Source organism: Sipha flava, unplaced genomic scaffold (genome assembly GCF_003268045.1).
Source record: "Sipha flava isolate LNK unplaced genomic scaffold, YSA_version1 47_pilon_pilon, whole genome shotgun sequence".
NCBI classification, from domain to species: Eukaryota; Metazoa; Arthropoda; class Insecta; order Hemiptera; family Aphididae; genus Sipha; species Sipha flava.
This window is the reverse complement of record NW_020273276.1, coordinates 71,303-87,481: the sequence shown is the minus strand read 5'-3', so window position 1 is coordinate 87,481 and position 16,179 is coordinate 71,303. Positions and strand designations below refer to the sequence as shown.

The window sequence follows — 16,179 nt, the reverse complement described above, 5'->3', positions numbered from 1 at the left end:
CCGTTAAAATACGTTTAAAATAATTTTTTATTTTTTTAAAACATATCAGGGGGGCTGTAACCCACTAACCTTCCTCTATATGCGCCACTGACATAGGTTACAACGTTAACTATAAATTATTAGATTTGGATATTTGGATATATGTATTAGTATCTATCTATCTTTACTACAGTTACAATTAGTAAAAGAGTGCTTCGAATATGTATCATATTATATAAGTGTTGAATCCGACGTTCTATAAAATGTCGAACCTCATGTAGGCAATGTACAAAAATGATTCAAAATTATATCTGACTACTGTAATGTATCTTAGTGAGTTAGACAATTTTATTATTTTATTATATTATTAAAAATATCGGAACATTTTTATGCTGAATAAAACAGAAATCAAAAAAAAAAAAATCGAAAAATACATTTTTTTTTTTTATCTAGTGATAAAAATGAACAAATATTAAGTAAGAAGAATTATTTGACTGTAAATTTAAAGTCAGACTTAGTACTTTAAATGTACCCAAAGCAGTAATAGACAATTTAGAAAATAAAGAACAATTATTAAAAATATTTGAAAGAAATGTACTTAAAAATGGTAATTTAATATTTTCTGAAAATTATAGTACTAATATTTCCATAGAAAAGTTAGAAGTTCCTATACCAACTATTCGACCATCTAATAATGCAAATGCAATAGATAATCGAAGAAAGGCTAAACTAAATCTTGAAAATCAAGCAGTTAAAATGAAAAGGTGGTCAGATAAAAAAAACCATCAGAAGTGGGTGTTGCAGTTCGAGTTCCAATACCCGATGTGGAAAAAGTTCGTGGTAATGCTCGATATATTTTAGCTGTTGTTATAGATAGTGGCGTAGACAGAGGGGTTGGGTATTTAACCCCTCCTTGCCTTTCTACATCTAATAAATATATGATTTATATTATAAACTAGCAACATTTGTATTAGCAAAAATATTTAGTATTGCCATTAAGTAAACATCTCCAAACTAAAAATATAAATTTGATTGATACTATTGAGAATGCGAATAGTGTTAGATGTATTATTGAAAATATAAGAAAAAATGCAAAAAGTGAATTTAAAAGTATATTTGATGAAATTAAAACTAAATGTGATGCATTAAATATTGAAATTTCTTTGCCTCGTAGGACAAATGTTCAAAAAAATCGTTGCAATGTACAAGGAAATTCTCCTGAAGATTACTTTATGATTTCTCTATTTATTCTATTTATTTATAGTTTTATAAATGAACTAAATGAGCGATTTTTATCTCATAAAACTATGTTTAAAAACTGTACATGTCTTCTACCTTCCTCAAATGGCAAATTTGATGAAGAGAATATAAAACAACTTATCGAAATGTACCAAGGTGATTTGGATTGTGGTAAATTAGCTGCAGTCGTAGAAATAAAAACATGGCAACAAAAATTTCTACTGACACAAGTTTTTCCAAAAAATGCCCAAGACGTTCTTCAAGAATGTAATGAAACGATTTTCCCATCAACTTTTAAATTGCTTTAAATCTTAGCAACCCTTCCAGTTACTACTGCTAGTAGTGAAAAGTCTTTTTCTACATTGAAACAATTGAAGACTTATTTGCGGAACACGACTTGCAAAAATAGATTAAATGGTTTGGCACTTTTGAATATTTATAGAGAAAAAATATTACAGCCGGAAGACAATTTGAAGAAATTAGCCATAAGAACAAGAAGAATACGTTTGATTTAGATAAATAGTTAATATTATAGTCGTGTTCATAATATTATTAGAATTTGATTTGTTATGTATAATTTTATAACAAATAAAAAATTATTAATTTTCATATTGAGGTATTTATAATGTATAATTATAATATTGTACATTCACAAGTTCACAACTGAACTTTGTTTTTGAATAGTTTAATTGGGCAACAAATATAACGAAAACAGTGAAAAACTAAGTTTAATTTATACTTAACCCCCCCCCCCCCTTGAAAAATCCTGGCTACGCCACTGGTTATAGAGATAAAAATAAAATACATGGTTATTAATTCATTAATATTTTATTATTTATGATAATTTTAATATTATTTCAGCTAACTGTTGATAGGTATTACCGTTTAAAGACTAGGAAAAGGCTTTTAAAATCTTTATACTCAAAGTCTCAATTTACAATATCCCAAAAAAAATTTAATAACGATTGGCGAAGTTTCAGTGAAAAGTACATTTGCTTTACTGACAATATCAACCCAACAGTTCACAAAAACTGGATAAGATTTTGTAAAATGCACGTCCAAATCAAAATGTCAAACCAAATAATGTTTATGTAAAAAAACAATATTTTATGCAATTTAGAATGTCATGTGTCAACTATATGCTACAATAAATAAATAATAAACATATTTTGATTAAATAATATTATAAACTTCATACTTTACCTATCATGGCATTGATATTTTATAGAAATCCTAGGAATTACCTAAGATTACTTAAGCATAATATAAAATAACATTAATATGTAATACATTGCCAAATTGTACCAGAGATTCTATAGAATGCCGAAATTCAATACTTTGGTGGTAACATATATATGTATGTGTGTATGTATGTATGTAGTGTGTGTGTATTATATATAATAGTGCGTCTGTATTATTTTAAATAGTTATATTACTGTAAATATTATTTACTATTTTTGTAGCATTTCGTCTAAGCCCTTTAATTTATTTTAAGCTCAATATTTTTATAATCCATAATGGTAATTACCACATCTGGTAAACGAACAAATATGTAGGTTTTGATAACTTCTACTCTTGCTTAACAGCGCAATACACCATCTGGGTTAAAATATACACGATAAAATGTTAAGGGTGCACCCCTATCCACTTACACAATGCGGGTCGTAAACGTCAGCTTGGGGTATTATCCAGAACTGTCGTAAATTAGGGGAGGAACTAAGGGGAAGTACGCAACAAAAAAGGTCGTAAAAATATACGTTCACTGAGCACACACAAGGAACTTCCTGCTTCGTCAATGCGTCGACGACGGTACTTTAATCCATGGCTGATTGGGGAGAAGGATAAAAAGATACTTTTAGATTTCAAAATTGCTTTTTTCCTATACTGCCGAAATAATAATATATAGGTTCTGTTAGAAATGCCTTATCCAAAAATTAATCTATTGATAATCTAAAAATACATCAGATACAAAATTATATAGTTATAAGTAATTTATCCATATTATTGATTTCGTAATATAGTGAATTATAGTGCATAATAAGGTGTATATACTATAAATATTTTAAATCGTGTATTTGTTGTTGTTTCATCTAAAATTCGCTCACTATATGCATAAAAAAAAAAATTAAATTTACTGAATAGCTAAAATAATCACTGTTTGTTAACAACAAAATACTACAGCAAAATATTGATTTATCTTATTACCTATTCGTCTTATTTTCAAATTAAATAATTAATTAAATTAAATTAACATGGATATCAAATAAGATGATGCTAAGCGTATACCTTTATGCTTTATACGTATACATTATACTTTTAAATAAAAATGAAAATTCAAACTTCAAAGCTTTTGAGCTTTTGTGATTTTATTTTTTTTTTAATAAACTTAAAACGAAGACAATCAAGAAGTGTATCTAAATTAAAAATATAATACTTACATTTAACCAATGCTCTTCTAAATATGTTAAAAAATATATTTACCTAAATACCAATTAATGTACAATAATAAATTAATCTCAATACTATATTATATATACTATACTAAATTATATTTTATTTATGATCTCAAATTACAAGTATTAAGAATAATTCATATTAGTCAGACACGTACCAATCTGACAGAATCCGTCCGGCATTCCTCGTGAGAATAAACGCGAAGTTAGAATACTAAGAAAATGCAAAGCTTAGATCAGCCCCTCTGATCCCCGACCTCGTTTTACAAATGCGGTCAAGCCGCAGCCTGACCTAAGCATAGGGTTCGGCGTCACTGTTTATACTTATATTTACCTAATTCAATGTTGATACGTATATACTATTTATGTTTTTAATTTAACACAATAGGAATTGTACATGATGAATGTATAAATTCAATATTAAATTTATCTGCGTTTCTTCAATTTCCATTTAATCATTTTTTTATCTTCATTATCATTAACAACAGTGATAAAGACAACCCGCTCACTTCGAGTCGGTGGCGCTGAATATATATGAGAATGTCTACTTATATCTCCAGGATCAATACAAGGATATGCAATCTAAAAGAAAAAAGTTTAATGTAAAATTTGTGTACATTACAAGTTTAATCTAAATTAGCTTAAATTTACCTTTAATAGTCGAAAAGTTGCATCAAGGTTGCAACTTGATATAGAGCTAATTGCTATCTCATCTGAATATTTTTTATATATTGTTTTTGATACTTGCTTTAATAAATCGTCAACTATTCCATAAATTAAATTATAATCATTGTTATCCATATTAAGTCTATAAATATAAACAACAGATTAGGTTGAAAATATTATTAATGAGTTTCTACCGAATCAAAAGTCATATATGATAACAGAAACATGAAATCTGTTTTATATTATTATATAATAAATTACAGAACCATAAGTTCATTAACAGAAAAAATATTTTTATTTTTTAATCTTCAATAAATTATTATAATAACTAATGAATGAATCCCGCATAGATACCTTAACTAAAAGTGGTCCTTGTCATTAAGCTTGTATTTCTAAATCGATTAAAACCGCCTTCGACCTTTGTAGTCAATAATATAAAAATGACAAGCAGATACAGCGAACAAATTACTAAAGTGAAGTGTGCGATAGAAAAAAAAAACTACTTTCAATTTATTCCACTGAATTTGATATTTTTTAGCTTCACACTTTTAAATAATTTTTCTAGCAGTGAAATAGGACCGATGATACGGCCCCTATAATCAGAGACCGGGTACGCACCCAGGGCCGGATTAAGCACGGAGCCTAGGAGCCCGGGATCCATGTCATAAAATATTTAAGACCCCAAAGGGGCCTTCTATCATAAACCCTCTTCAAAATCTTTTAGGTTTAAATTTTATTTTGATTATATATTTTTTTAATTTTCGTAATTGTATTATTTGTATCTGTAATTGAGATCTCTACTAAAAGAAATAAATACAGATGAAATTATTGTGGAGTTCCAAAAAGAGAAGAGAAAATAAGAGAATAAAGTTAGTTTTAAAATATTATAATTTTATTTTTACATTTAAAGAATAATATTGTATATTTGCATGTAACGAAAATTGATAAATATTAAAAAAGGTTAAAGATATTTCTGTATAATCAATTACTTTGTATAATTTTTTTAAAGAAATAAAATTCAGCTATCGGTAATATTATAAGGATTAAGAGCCCTTTGTACTACTAGGCTCCAGGCCCGATAAACTTTTAATCCGGTCCTATACGCACCCTTCACACATCACTTCAACCGATACTAGTCACAATATGCAAATTTAAGACAATACAATACGCATACATCATATCCGTATAATTATACTTCATATATTTTGTAAATTGTAATAAAACCAATGTAAGGTATATCAATTAAAACGTATTTAATAACGGTGTATAATATGTAATTTACAAGATCTTGATGATTAATTATGTTTCGAAATCGGTTCTTAAAATACAAAAGTAAAAGTTTTACCGAGTGCCGGTATTTAATGGTACAAGTTTTTTACAAAATCTAAAAGTAATTGAGTTGAAAAAACAATCAAGTATTTTTTGTCATGAACAAAGAATGCAATCGCTTATACTGCTCTGTCTTATTGTTTCCCGAAAAATATACGGTATAGTCGTAAATATTGTAGACGGAATTCCGTCTAAACGTATTAATACAAATTTAATACAAATGTATAATACAAATAGGTACTAAATAAATTAATACATTTTCAAATTTGACGATGCATCAATGATAAAAATACAGTATTACAACTGATGAGTATTAAGAAGAATCGAACAATCCTTATGTTATTACATTTCGGTACCAGTTCTATTTGGGTTCCCAAGTAAAATCGATCAGATTTCACAATTTAAAAAAATGATTCCGGTTCCAATACCGGTATTTTTTTATCTTTATCTGAATAACGAAAAAAATATTTCAATGATGTGGATTAGAATGAAAGCCCACACCGTTTTTCCTCACAAATCCACTACAGCTAAACGATCAAAACTGTCACATTATGCAAATATTTTACAGATCGTGTACAAGACTAGGGCTGAAAAGAATGATATAGAATTCAAATATGACATCAGATTCTTTGACGAACATGAAACAGTTCATCTTACGAAACTATAAACGTTTTTCTTGGGTAAACATTATTCAGAAATTGAATAAAAAAAACTTTAATTAAATTTATTTAATATATATAAATATAAAAACTTTATTTAAACTTTATTTTGAATTTTGGCAGTATTAAGCAACAATCTCTTTGGAATTTTTTCAGTTGATAATGGATTTAGGTCGTTGTTATCAATTATCTTTACAATTTCTAACGATCTCACTTACCTCTTTTTAAAATTCAATTTTAACGGATCGATAATAAAATTGAAAAATAATTTAGGTCCAATAAAAATTAGTAAAAGTAATAATTGTAGCTTTAATTGGTCAAAGCTTAGCACGGTGTTATTATATTTAGAGATTTTTATCTTCGAAAAAAAAAAAATCAAATAACCAGACTTTTTTTTATAACAATGAGTTCAATCAGAGATTTTTTTCCTATTTCATATAGTAAGTTTCTTTGCAGTTATTAATTATTCATCTAGAAAACTGACTGAATAATAAAAATTGTATTAATACAGCAGTTGGTGGAACAAAACCCCAGAAGAATTTTGTTCTACAGAATAAAAAGTATGTGACGAAACTAGCTAAAAACACTCAAGCATTAAAAGAAAATGAAAATCCATTAAACAAATTGTCTAGTGACAATATTCAGGTAATACTATTTAAATATTATTTATGAATATGTTTTAAACATATTGGCATTGTTTTTCAGTTCCAACAAATTTATTTTTATTTTTTCAAGGGAATATTTTTGTTTGATAGTATTATTTATTTATTTGCAAAATGTATATCATAAAGTATTACAATATAGATTAAATTAATAATGAATGATACAGACTTACTATTGTACTGATATTATACTTAAACTAATTGTAATTAATAAGCTAATTCTAATTTTAAATACATTTAGAATTTATTAATATTATCTAAACATAATTTATTAACAAATATAATTAAAATAATATCACAAACCATCTATTCATAACATAAGTAAATAGGTCATAAAATTTAAAATAGAATATAGAAGAAATAGAAATATTGAGGATAATTAAGATAAAACTTTCTACGCGCATCATACTTCTAACCCTGCTTCTGACCAATATTCTTACTTGTATGTGGAACACAATACAAAAACCCAAGAACATAAGGAAAAACTGCTCATTTTAGATGAAAAATATATGACCGACAAATGCAAAAATGAAAGAAGAAAACCCTAATAGTAGATTTTCCTACAATAAAAAGGTAAATTAAAAAAACAAATTAAGAATGGTTAAATATCAATGAAAGAATTTCATTGGAAATAATACCAAAATGGCTATAAACGTATAACTATTTGTATATTTATAACCCACCTATATAAGTAACGAAATATTATTAGCTAAATGTTAATAATAAACTAATTTGCCTAAATAATTTAAATAAATAACCTGATTAGGTAGGTATGTTATTGACATTTGTGTTCACAATAATTCCAACTTATTTCATTTACCTGTACTTGGAAGTTATAAAGATTATTAAATTTGAAAAATTATTACATTAATTAGTTGTCTATTATTTGTTTATGTATAATAGTAAGTATCCTGGCAACTAGAAAGCCATACTATACTTGTTATTTATTATATGATCTATTACTATTTAGTATTCTTATCATTTTTAATAAATACTATATAAACTGGTTATAGATTTTGTGTTATAAGTGAGATTAACTCAAAAACCTTTAAGATTAAATTAAAACACATGTACAAAATGATCGATTTATCAAAAAAAAAAAAAAAAAGAAAACTTGATTATTAAAAATATAATTATCTTTAAAAAAAAAGAGATATATTTACTATGATTTAAATTTCATTAAGGTTTTAATTTATTTAATACATTTTCAATATTACTACATTTTGAGCATTTTTATTTGTTCAATTTTTTAAAAAAATTGATTCATAATTTTTTGATAAAATATATTTTATTTATTCATGATATGTATTTAATGTTTAAAATTTCAATATAATTTTATACAAACAGTTGAATATGATATGGTTTTGTATCCTTCATAAAAGATTTTATATTTTTTCCTTCCTCAGTTTATTGTAATGGGCCATTAAAAATAATTAGTATTATAATAATGAATTTGTTTGTTTTACATTTGCAGAAATTAAAATCGAGACGTGGGTCAAATAATGACTTAGCTAAAAAACCTGTAAAATCTATAGATTTGGATAAAATTGATGCTAGTTTAAAATCTATTCGCTCTGCAATTGCTCATACTAAGATAACTCAAGAAAAATTATGTATCAACTGCACAAATGAAAAATATTTAGATTTTAAAAATCAAGGTAATCCTAATATTTGTTCAATAATATATATATATATATTTACATCTTATAAGAACTCTTATAAAACATAATAACATAAAACTTAATTATTTTAATACAATAACTATTTACATTGATTATACATTTATTATGTATAAAAGAAATGCTATTTATTTAAAACGAGTAGCGTAGTTCAGTTTCAGAGGACAATATTTTGTTTAAATTTAAAATGTAAAGTTAAACAATGATAAAATTATGTTTTTTCAATTATTAATATTACTAATATATCCTGTAAAATAATATTAATCTTAAATTATCCACCAGCTTACCATTCAGTGCTTATTAGTTATTACTTACTTCATGACCTTTAATATTTTATCACAGGTACACAAACAATTAATCCGTATAATGAAGAAGATGTTTTAAAAGATAGTATTGTCAGGTATCCTAAATCAGAAAAATTGGATACAGCTACAATTCAAATGAATCATAAAAACACTGCTGCTGTACAAACTGAACGTTCTGAATCGGACTGTTCTAACTATGTATCTAAAAATAGTTTGAAACCTTTAAAAAAAGATGAAATAAATTTAAAGACAAAACATTCAGTTGGATTTAAAGAAAATGCAACAAGTTATCATCAACCTGGAGAAATACCCAAGTTTGTTTAATCAAGTTTTTTTTTTTTTTTTTTTTTAATTCATTTCTGTAATATTTTAATATTGTTGTTAGATATTTAAAAGATCGTAAAGTGTTAAAAGAAAAAAATGAAAAGGAAACACAAAAGAAATTAGCTATTAGACGTGAATTAGGTCTTGATGATCCTGCCTGTCCTCCTGGACATTTATTACTACCTGAACCAGAACGTTTGGAACATTTATCTAAAATAAAAAAAGGTAAAATTTCTATTTCAGTACTTCATAAGAAACACTATGTATAATAAGATTTGTTGATATAGATTATAACCATCTGCTAACGCAGTTGAATATGTTACCTGTAAGCTCAGATTCGTATAAGATGAAAGAAAAACGTAAAAATCTTGAAAATGAATTAGATAAACTACAACTTGGTATTAAACTATTTTCTAGGAAAAAACTTTATGTTAAGATGAGCCCTAAAAATTAAATTTTTAAAAATGTATCTAATAAAGCTAATTGTGATGTATCTATACTCTACAAATTTTAACATTTCAAAAATAATTTATTTCTATTATAAACAATTATTTTTAAGAATAGTGCATAACTTTTATTAACTATTAATTAATTTTAATTTTAATTGTTATTATATCACTTGAATATTTTGCTGTGACATATTTTTATTTTACTTTATGTAATTACTAGATTTAAAAATGTATAATGTAATGTAATTTTTTTTTCAATAGTTGTTTGTATCAAATCTCTTGTAAATTAAATTAATTGTTAGTTTTGATTGATTTCTTTTTTTTTATGTTACTTTAAATTTCAGAAATGTCAAACAAATGCTCATCAAATTGAACTTAAATAAGCCCATTTTTTATGGGATGAAGTAAGTTATATTTGTATTTTATAATTCAATACAATACTGGTTTTATTTAACGGATACCCGTGATTTTGTATTCTTTGTCTTTACCCATTTTGATTATATACATATTATATTCCCTGGTAAATTACATTTATTTTAGAAATTCATAATTCACTCATAAATATATTTTAAAACATATCACAAATTTCAATCATATAGATATTTGAACTTAGAAACAAGCCCTAACAAAAAATTTTAAATATGAAAAATAATACAGTATTTTTTCAATTTGGAATGCAATGGGAATGGCTGATCAACTGATCTTATAAAACATAATTTTTTATAGATTGGATAATTTTTTAATTAGAGAAAACCAAGTTATAAGTTGACTTAAATTTATTATAACTTCAAATTTCATACTTTTCCAATGAGCAATAATTTAAATATGTTTTCTAATAAGTCTTATACTAATAGTATATTTAAAAAGATTTTATTTCTACTAATAATACAATTGTAAATAATATGAATCACTTGCATTTGGACAAAATGTATCTTAATTTATACTCATGAGGGTTTATTTCATATATTAATGGAAAAAAAAAATAGAAAAAAAGAAACAAAAATTAATATTGTCCATTTATTTTCTAATAAAAATAGCAATGTCAAATCAAACTAGTTTTCTTTAAAAAATTGCCTAATTCAATGAATATGCATGTCATTCAACCATAATTTATTATTTTTAAGGATAATACTCAAACATAATAAAACATAATTATTTCCAACATTTTTCTATAGATCATGCACAAATCAATATATGTGAAATAATTTAACAATTTCCTTTCAATATTTAGAATAGTATCAAAATACAGATTTTGAAAGCATTTGCTTTCTTTTTCTATACGAAGCTGCCAACCAAAAATTAAATTTATACTACTTAAAATAAAATGCACATTTTGTATATTTTGTACTTTAATGCTTTTTTGAGTATTTTTGGATACTTTTTTATTCAAAATGTGTTATAAATAAATGTAATTGAAATGTTAATATTTATTTTTATATTATGTGTCCCAAATTTTGTTCAACCATTTCTTATCAACCTTTCAGTGTGTTCGCTGTTATATACCGTATGATGTATAGTAGACTAATTTATCTTGAAACGCCAATTTACACAAAAATATGCTCTTGCTCTGAAAATTATCTACTTAAAATTACAATTTAGTTTTTGTAGTAACACCACAGAGTAATTTATAAATTGTTAAAAAATATAAATTTATTATTTAAAAATGGATTTTTTAAGTTTTTTTGGAAAATTTATATATCTTTATTGCTTTTTATTCCTTTAAAATCCATACTCTAGTGATTACTATAGACATAATAAAGTATTTAATTTAACTGTTATTTATAATTCATCATTTAATCTTTAATTTAGTCTAATTTTACTGCAAATTTTCTATTTAAGTAACTTCACGGCAACAAGTCTATATAGTTATAATTCTAGTCTATAAAGCTATAAAAGCTAAATGGTTTTTTTATAAAAAAGAAAACATAATATGTTTATAGGCTGATATTATTACACAGAATATATTATACAAGTGTACATTAAAAATATTTCTTTATGATCAAATAATTTATTAGCTGAAGAATATGATTTTAAGATTATATTGATCAATTGCAATTTATTGTGTAATTGCAGATGATACTTTTACAAAAAATTAGTACATTAAGTATACAGATTATGCAGAATATAGTTAAAGAATCATATAGGAATTTAAATAATAAAAGACATCTTACATGTAATAAAATTAATTATATTTTATATAAACGTCAATTCACAGTAACCCTATTATTTTTTCTCCTTATCATCAGCGTTCATTTTTTTACATTTGATCTCCTTTACTTGAAGACCTATAACAGACATTTATATAAATATTAATACTTTTTAAACTATAAAATATTAGAACCTAATATCTTACCAGGTGGTAACGATTGTTTAAGTTTCTCTGCCTTTTCCTTATCTGTGATTACTAAGGTATAAAGGAATCGAGAACAGCGTACCTTGAATTTGACATTTTCAATGTTTTTCTTAATCTTGACAGCTATTAAAACAATACAATAATAAATATAAATGATTTATAATAGAAAAAATACTCTTGCATAAAGGTAAAAACCAAACCATTTATTTTGAAATTTATATTTTAAAAATAGTTTGCACTTAGTGAATGTTATATGCTGCTTGGTAATTTTTATTCAATTCACATACAAAATATTACAATAAAATGTTTAAATAAAATTGCAATTCTATAGAAAACTTCGTTTTTATGTACAAAAATAGTAGTTTTTCTTTTAAATACAAATAGATTAATAAACCGTACAATTTTATATTTTCTACTATATAACTTAGATTTAAACAATAATTACTATAGCCTAAAATATTTAAGTTATATAACTTAGATGACTTATTGCTTTAACAAAAAAAAAAACAATGGAAGACATTTTAATAAAAAAAAAAAAGCAATAAGAAATTAGTCAGGAAAAATACTTACATTTAGCATCCTTCCTTCTGGCTTTCAGAAGGAAATCCTTGATTTCTTTAATTTCTTGGGGCTAAAATATAAAATGCTATTAATACTTTATTTAATACAAACTGAAGAATATTTATAAAAAATTTAGATAAAATCAATTAAATATTTAACTAAAATAATTCACAATTAATAAAGCAATATAAAATAATTTCAGGAGCACATTCCGTAACATACTTTTATAATTATCAGTAGATAGTGTTCGTTATTAAATATAATAAAAAACACACATGTACAGTTTATACTTCTTCAGAATTACGTCCCTTAATATCCATTCATAAAAGATATCAGTTTGTAAGATTCATCATTATTTAAAGAAAAATATACAATTGCTTTTTCTTCAGAATTACGTCCCTTAATATTCAGTCATTAAAAAGATCAATGCGTAAGATTCATCATTATTTAAAGAAAAATATATTATTAATTCTTCAGAATTACGTCCCTTAATAAACATTCATTAAAAATATCAGTACGTAAGATTCATCATTAGTTTAATTAAAATTAAATACAATTTATAACATTTTTCTATGATTAAAATCGTATTCTAAGAAAAAAGTAAAATTTACAATTTCGTTTTAAACAGTTTTCAATACAAATTGTTCAGTTTGTCATTTAAAGGTAGGAATAAATATTAATAGAATAAAAACCTTTAACAATATCAAAATAAAAAAAAACCTAAATAATAATTTGTAGCGTACATGAAAAAATTTAGATTAAAGATAAATTGTTTAATTAGTTGTAAGATATTCATTCCGGTTACTGTAAACAATATAATTACAGCTACTTTTTAGTCTGTATTTTCAATCAACATGTAAATATAAAATTCTGGTCTAAAAAGAAACCATGTGGCCTTAAAGGATGGAGGTTAGAAGTAGAAGTACGCCATTAGAGTGATGCTTAATGCATTTATTTAACATGTAAATTAATTTATTGAATTAAACATGGTTAATAAATCAAATTAATCTTACCATGATCTGTTTGGTAATAGAATTCCGAAATAAAACTTAGTTTAATAAGTTTCAACAATTAACACTCAGAAATATTTCTCAAAAGATTCTATCGAGGTGGAAGGAAAACAAAATGCAACGCGGATTTCGGTGATATTAACAAACAATCGATCAATGTGATAAGATATCGATGTTTGTCAGTATTAAATATTTTATTTTAAAGCTTTTTCTTACCGTAAATATTATTAATCACCAATCAATAAGGCAAATAACCTATTCTAAATTTAATTTAAGTTCAAAAATAATTTATTATATGGTTTTATTCATACATTTTTCGTTTATTTAAAAAATATCGTATAAAATATTAAATTCTAACCTCAAAATCCGATCAGTGCTAACCCATTGAACTATGTGCTAACCATAGACAATACTATTATAATTCATATCCACTTTATCAAAACTAACTATCAATTATCAAATTTTCAATGTTGGTGAAAATAAAAATTTCAAATGATGGAGAAACACTTGGTAGATTTTGACTGGAAATTAAAGGTAAATTTCTAATTCATATTTCTATGTGTATAGTGTAAAAAATGTACTTTATTAATTTTCTTATTAATAGAGAGAATTAATTGTATTCTATCAATGAAATGAAGTGTTTGTTTCGACGATATTTATTGCATCCGTGTCGAATTCCATACTTAAGCCGTTTTCAAAGTTTTATTAATCCAATTATTAATTATAATCTAAAATCTCGATCAAATGCAGCAATCATGAAGCTCGAACCTTCGCAATATGGTTTTATATTCTCTCCACAACTCACAACAGTACTACAAGTTTTTGATAAGTACAAATATGAAATCAGACTTTGTGGAGGAGCTGTACGTGATATTCTTTTGGGAATTACTCCTACTGATTTAGATTTTGCAACCACAGCGACTCCTGAAGAAATGGTTCAAATGTTGACGAAAGAAAATATTAAACTAGTAAATAAAGGTGGCTTGAAACATGGAACAGTAACTTCTCATGTTGATGGTGTTAATTTTGAAGTCACTACACTGAGAATTGATGTTGTCACTGATGGCAGACGTGCTGTTGTTGAATTCACTAAAGATTGGAAATTAGATGCAGGACGAAGAGATTTAACTGTTAACTCTTTGTTCTTAGGAATGGATGGTACTGTTTATGATTATTTCAATGGTTATGAAGATCTGAAGAAACGTCAAATAAAATTTGTTGGTGATGCCAAACAACGTATTTCTGAAGATTTTTTAAGAATTTTACGCTATTTTAGATTTTATGGACGTTTAGCTAGTGCACCTGATCAACATGATACATACATCCTTGAAGCAATACGAGAAAAAGGAAATGGGTTGAAACAGGTATCTGGTGAAAGGATATGGTCAGAACTCAGTAAAATTTTGGAAGGAAACTATGGACCAGAACTTATGAAAACTATTTTAAATTTAGGCCTTGGTCCACATATAGGCTTACCTAATCAACCTAATATTGATGAATTTGATAAAGTTATCTATCAAAGCAAAGGTCTTAAATTGCTACCAATTACCATGTTAACAACCTTATTAAAAGAACAACAAGATTTGATTGAACTTAACAATAGATTAAAGTTTCGCGTGTTTGAAAGAGAAATAGGTTTATTTTTAATTGAAAATAGAAATGAACATTGGACGTTGGATACATTAAAAAAATATAAAATCAAAGTTATTCAAAATCCATCCAAGCAAGGGGTAATGAAGTTATATATCGAACAACTGTTAATGTATAAAAATGAAAGAATCATTCTTGATGAATTTGAAAAATGGACTCCATTAAAATTTCCTATATCTGGGAACATGATTAGAACACATGGAATTAATGATGGAAAAAAAGTAGGAATTATTATGAGAAAACTTGTTGAATATTGGGCAGATGATGATTTCAAAACCAGTACTGAAGAATTATTAAATTTAATACCTAAAGTAGAAAATGAACTAAGCAGTAATGCAATGATACAAACAAAAAATTAACATAAAATCAATGTTCTATCATTATCTTAAAATTGTAAAAATAATAGAATAAATTCTTCTTATTCATATGAAATATAATTATCAAAGTTGTTTATATATATTTCAAAATCATTATTTTACTTAAAAATCTTATTTATTCTATGTAACTAATTTATTTACTCCTTTTTAATTAAATGTATCAATAAATGTTATCTGATGTTGAAATTAACTGAAACTATAAAACTTCATTAAACAAAATGCAGATTAATTCTGTATACTTCTAAATTAGTTTTTAGTAAATTTAAAATATTTTTTGTTAAAAACTATATTTAAATATTTAATTGAATAATACTTACTCTAAATGATTCAAAAAACTTAAGAGTAAATAAAATAAATTTAATAAATAACATATTTTTAAATGTGTATTTGTGGATATATTTATAATTATCACTACATTTTTTTAAGCTATTTATTACATTTCTGCAATTAAGCTGTATGATGTATCAATTTATTGATCTAACAT

General features: G+C 24.8%; 4 protein-coding genes and 1 pseudogene across 5 annotated transcripts; 3 read left to right on the top strand and 2 right to left on the bottom strand.

Annotated features, from left to right (window-relative positions):
- The first annotated feature begins 263 nt into the window (after positions 1–263).
- On the top strand, positions 264–2,373 carry LOC112689876 (annotated as a pseudogene).
- A 1,419-nt stretch (positions 2,374–3,792) lies between these two features.
- On the bottom strand, positions 3,793–7,853 carry LOC112689884. The gene is made up of 3 exons (XM_025563760.1): positions 7,746–7,853; positions 4,323–4,479; positions 3,793–4,253 (listed from the first exon to the last, which is right to left on the bottom strand). Exons 2-3 carry the CDS (start codon positions 4,470–4,472, stop codon positions 4,098–4,100), a joined length of 306 nt encoding a protein of 101 aa, XP_025419545.1. The 5' UTR covers positions 4,473–4,479; positions 7,746–7,853; the 3' UTR covers positions 3,793–4,097.
- LOC112689883 lies at positions 6,562–9,858 on the top strand. Of its 2 annotated transcripts, XM_025563757.1 has the most exons (6): positions 6,562–6,765; positions 6,837–6,970; positions 8,462–8,645; positions 9,009–9,285; positions 9,357–9,520; positions 9,583–9,858. In XM_025563757.1, the coding sequence occupies exons 1-6, from the start codon at positions 6,729–6,731 to the stop codon at positions 9,747–9,749; spliced, it is 963 nt and encodes a 320-aa protein (XP_025419542.1). In that variant the 5' UTR covers positions 6,562–6,728; the 3' UTR covers positions 9,750–9,858. The 2 variants fall into 2 exon arrangements, with proteins under 2 accessions (XP_025419542.1, XP_025419543.1); XM_025563758.1 differs by lacking the exons at positions 6,562–6,765; positions 6,837–6,970 and adding an exon at positions 7,273–7,560.
- A 2,059-nt stretch (positions 9,859–11,917) lies between these two features.
- On the bottom strand, positions 11,918–13,789 carry LOC112689871 (60S ribosomal protein L38). The gene is made up of 4 exons (XM_025563744.1): positions 13,672–13,789; positions 12,668–12,728; positions 12,098–12,220; positions 11,918–12,029 (listed from the first exon to the last, which is right to left on the bottom strand). The coding sequence occupies exons 1-4, from the start codon at positions 13,672–13,674 to the stop codon at positions 11,968–11,970; spliced, it is 249 nt and encodes an 82-aa protein (XP_025419529.1). The 5' UTR covers positions 13,675–13,789; the 3' UTR covers positions 11,918–11,967.
- A 301-nt stretch (positions 13,790–14,090) lies between these two features.
- Positions 14,091–15,704, top strand: LOC112689868 (CCA tRNA nucleotidyltransferase 1, mitochondrial). The gene is made up of 2 exons (XM_025563740.1): positions 14,091–14,202; positions 14,273–15,704. The coding sequence occupies exon 2, from the start codon at positions 14,301–14,303 to the stop codon at positions 15,675–15,677; it is 1,377 nt and encodes a 458-aa protein (XP_025419525.1). The 5' UTR covers positions 14,091–14,202; positions 14,273–14,300; the 3' UTR covers positions 15,678–15,704.
- The last annotated feature ends 475 nt before the right edge of the window (positions 15,705–16,179 follow it).

Coding starts and splice junctions, on each gene's coding strand:
- LOC112689884 (XM_025563760.1), bottom strand. CDS start 4,472: ATGGATAACAATGATTATAATTTAATTTATGGAATAGTTGACGATTTA. Junction 4,254..4,322: donor CAACTTTTCGACTATTAAAG/GTAAATTTAAGC, acceptor TTTTTCTTTTAG/ATTGCATATCCTTGTATTGA.
- LOC112689883 (XM_025563757.1), top strand. CDS start 6,729: ATGAGTTCAATCAGAGATTTTTTTCCTATTTCATATA. Junction 9,286..9,356: donor CAACCTGGAGAAATACCCAA/GTTTGTTTAATC, acceptor TATTGTTGTTAG/ATATTTAAAAGATCGTAAAG. Junction 9,521..9,582: donor TTTATCTAAAATAAAAAAAG/GTAAAATTTCTA, acceptor TTGTTGATATAG/ATTATAACCATCTGCTAACG.
- LOC112689868 (XM_025563740.1), top strand. CDS start 14,301: ATGAAGTGTTTGTTTCGACGATATTTATTGCATCCGTGTCGAATTCCA.
- LOC112689871 (XM_025563744.1), bottom strand. Junction 12,221..12,667: donor CAGAAGGAAGGATGCTAAAT/GTAAGTATTTTT, acceptor TTGTTTTAATAG/CTGTCAAGATTAAGAAAAAC. Junction 12,030..12,097: donor TAAACAATCGTTACCACCTG/GTAAGATATTAG, acceptor TGTCTGTTATAG/GTCTTCAAGTAAAGGAGATC.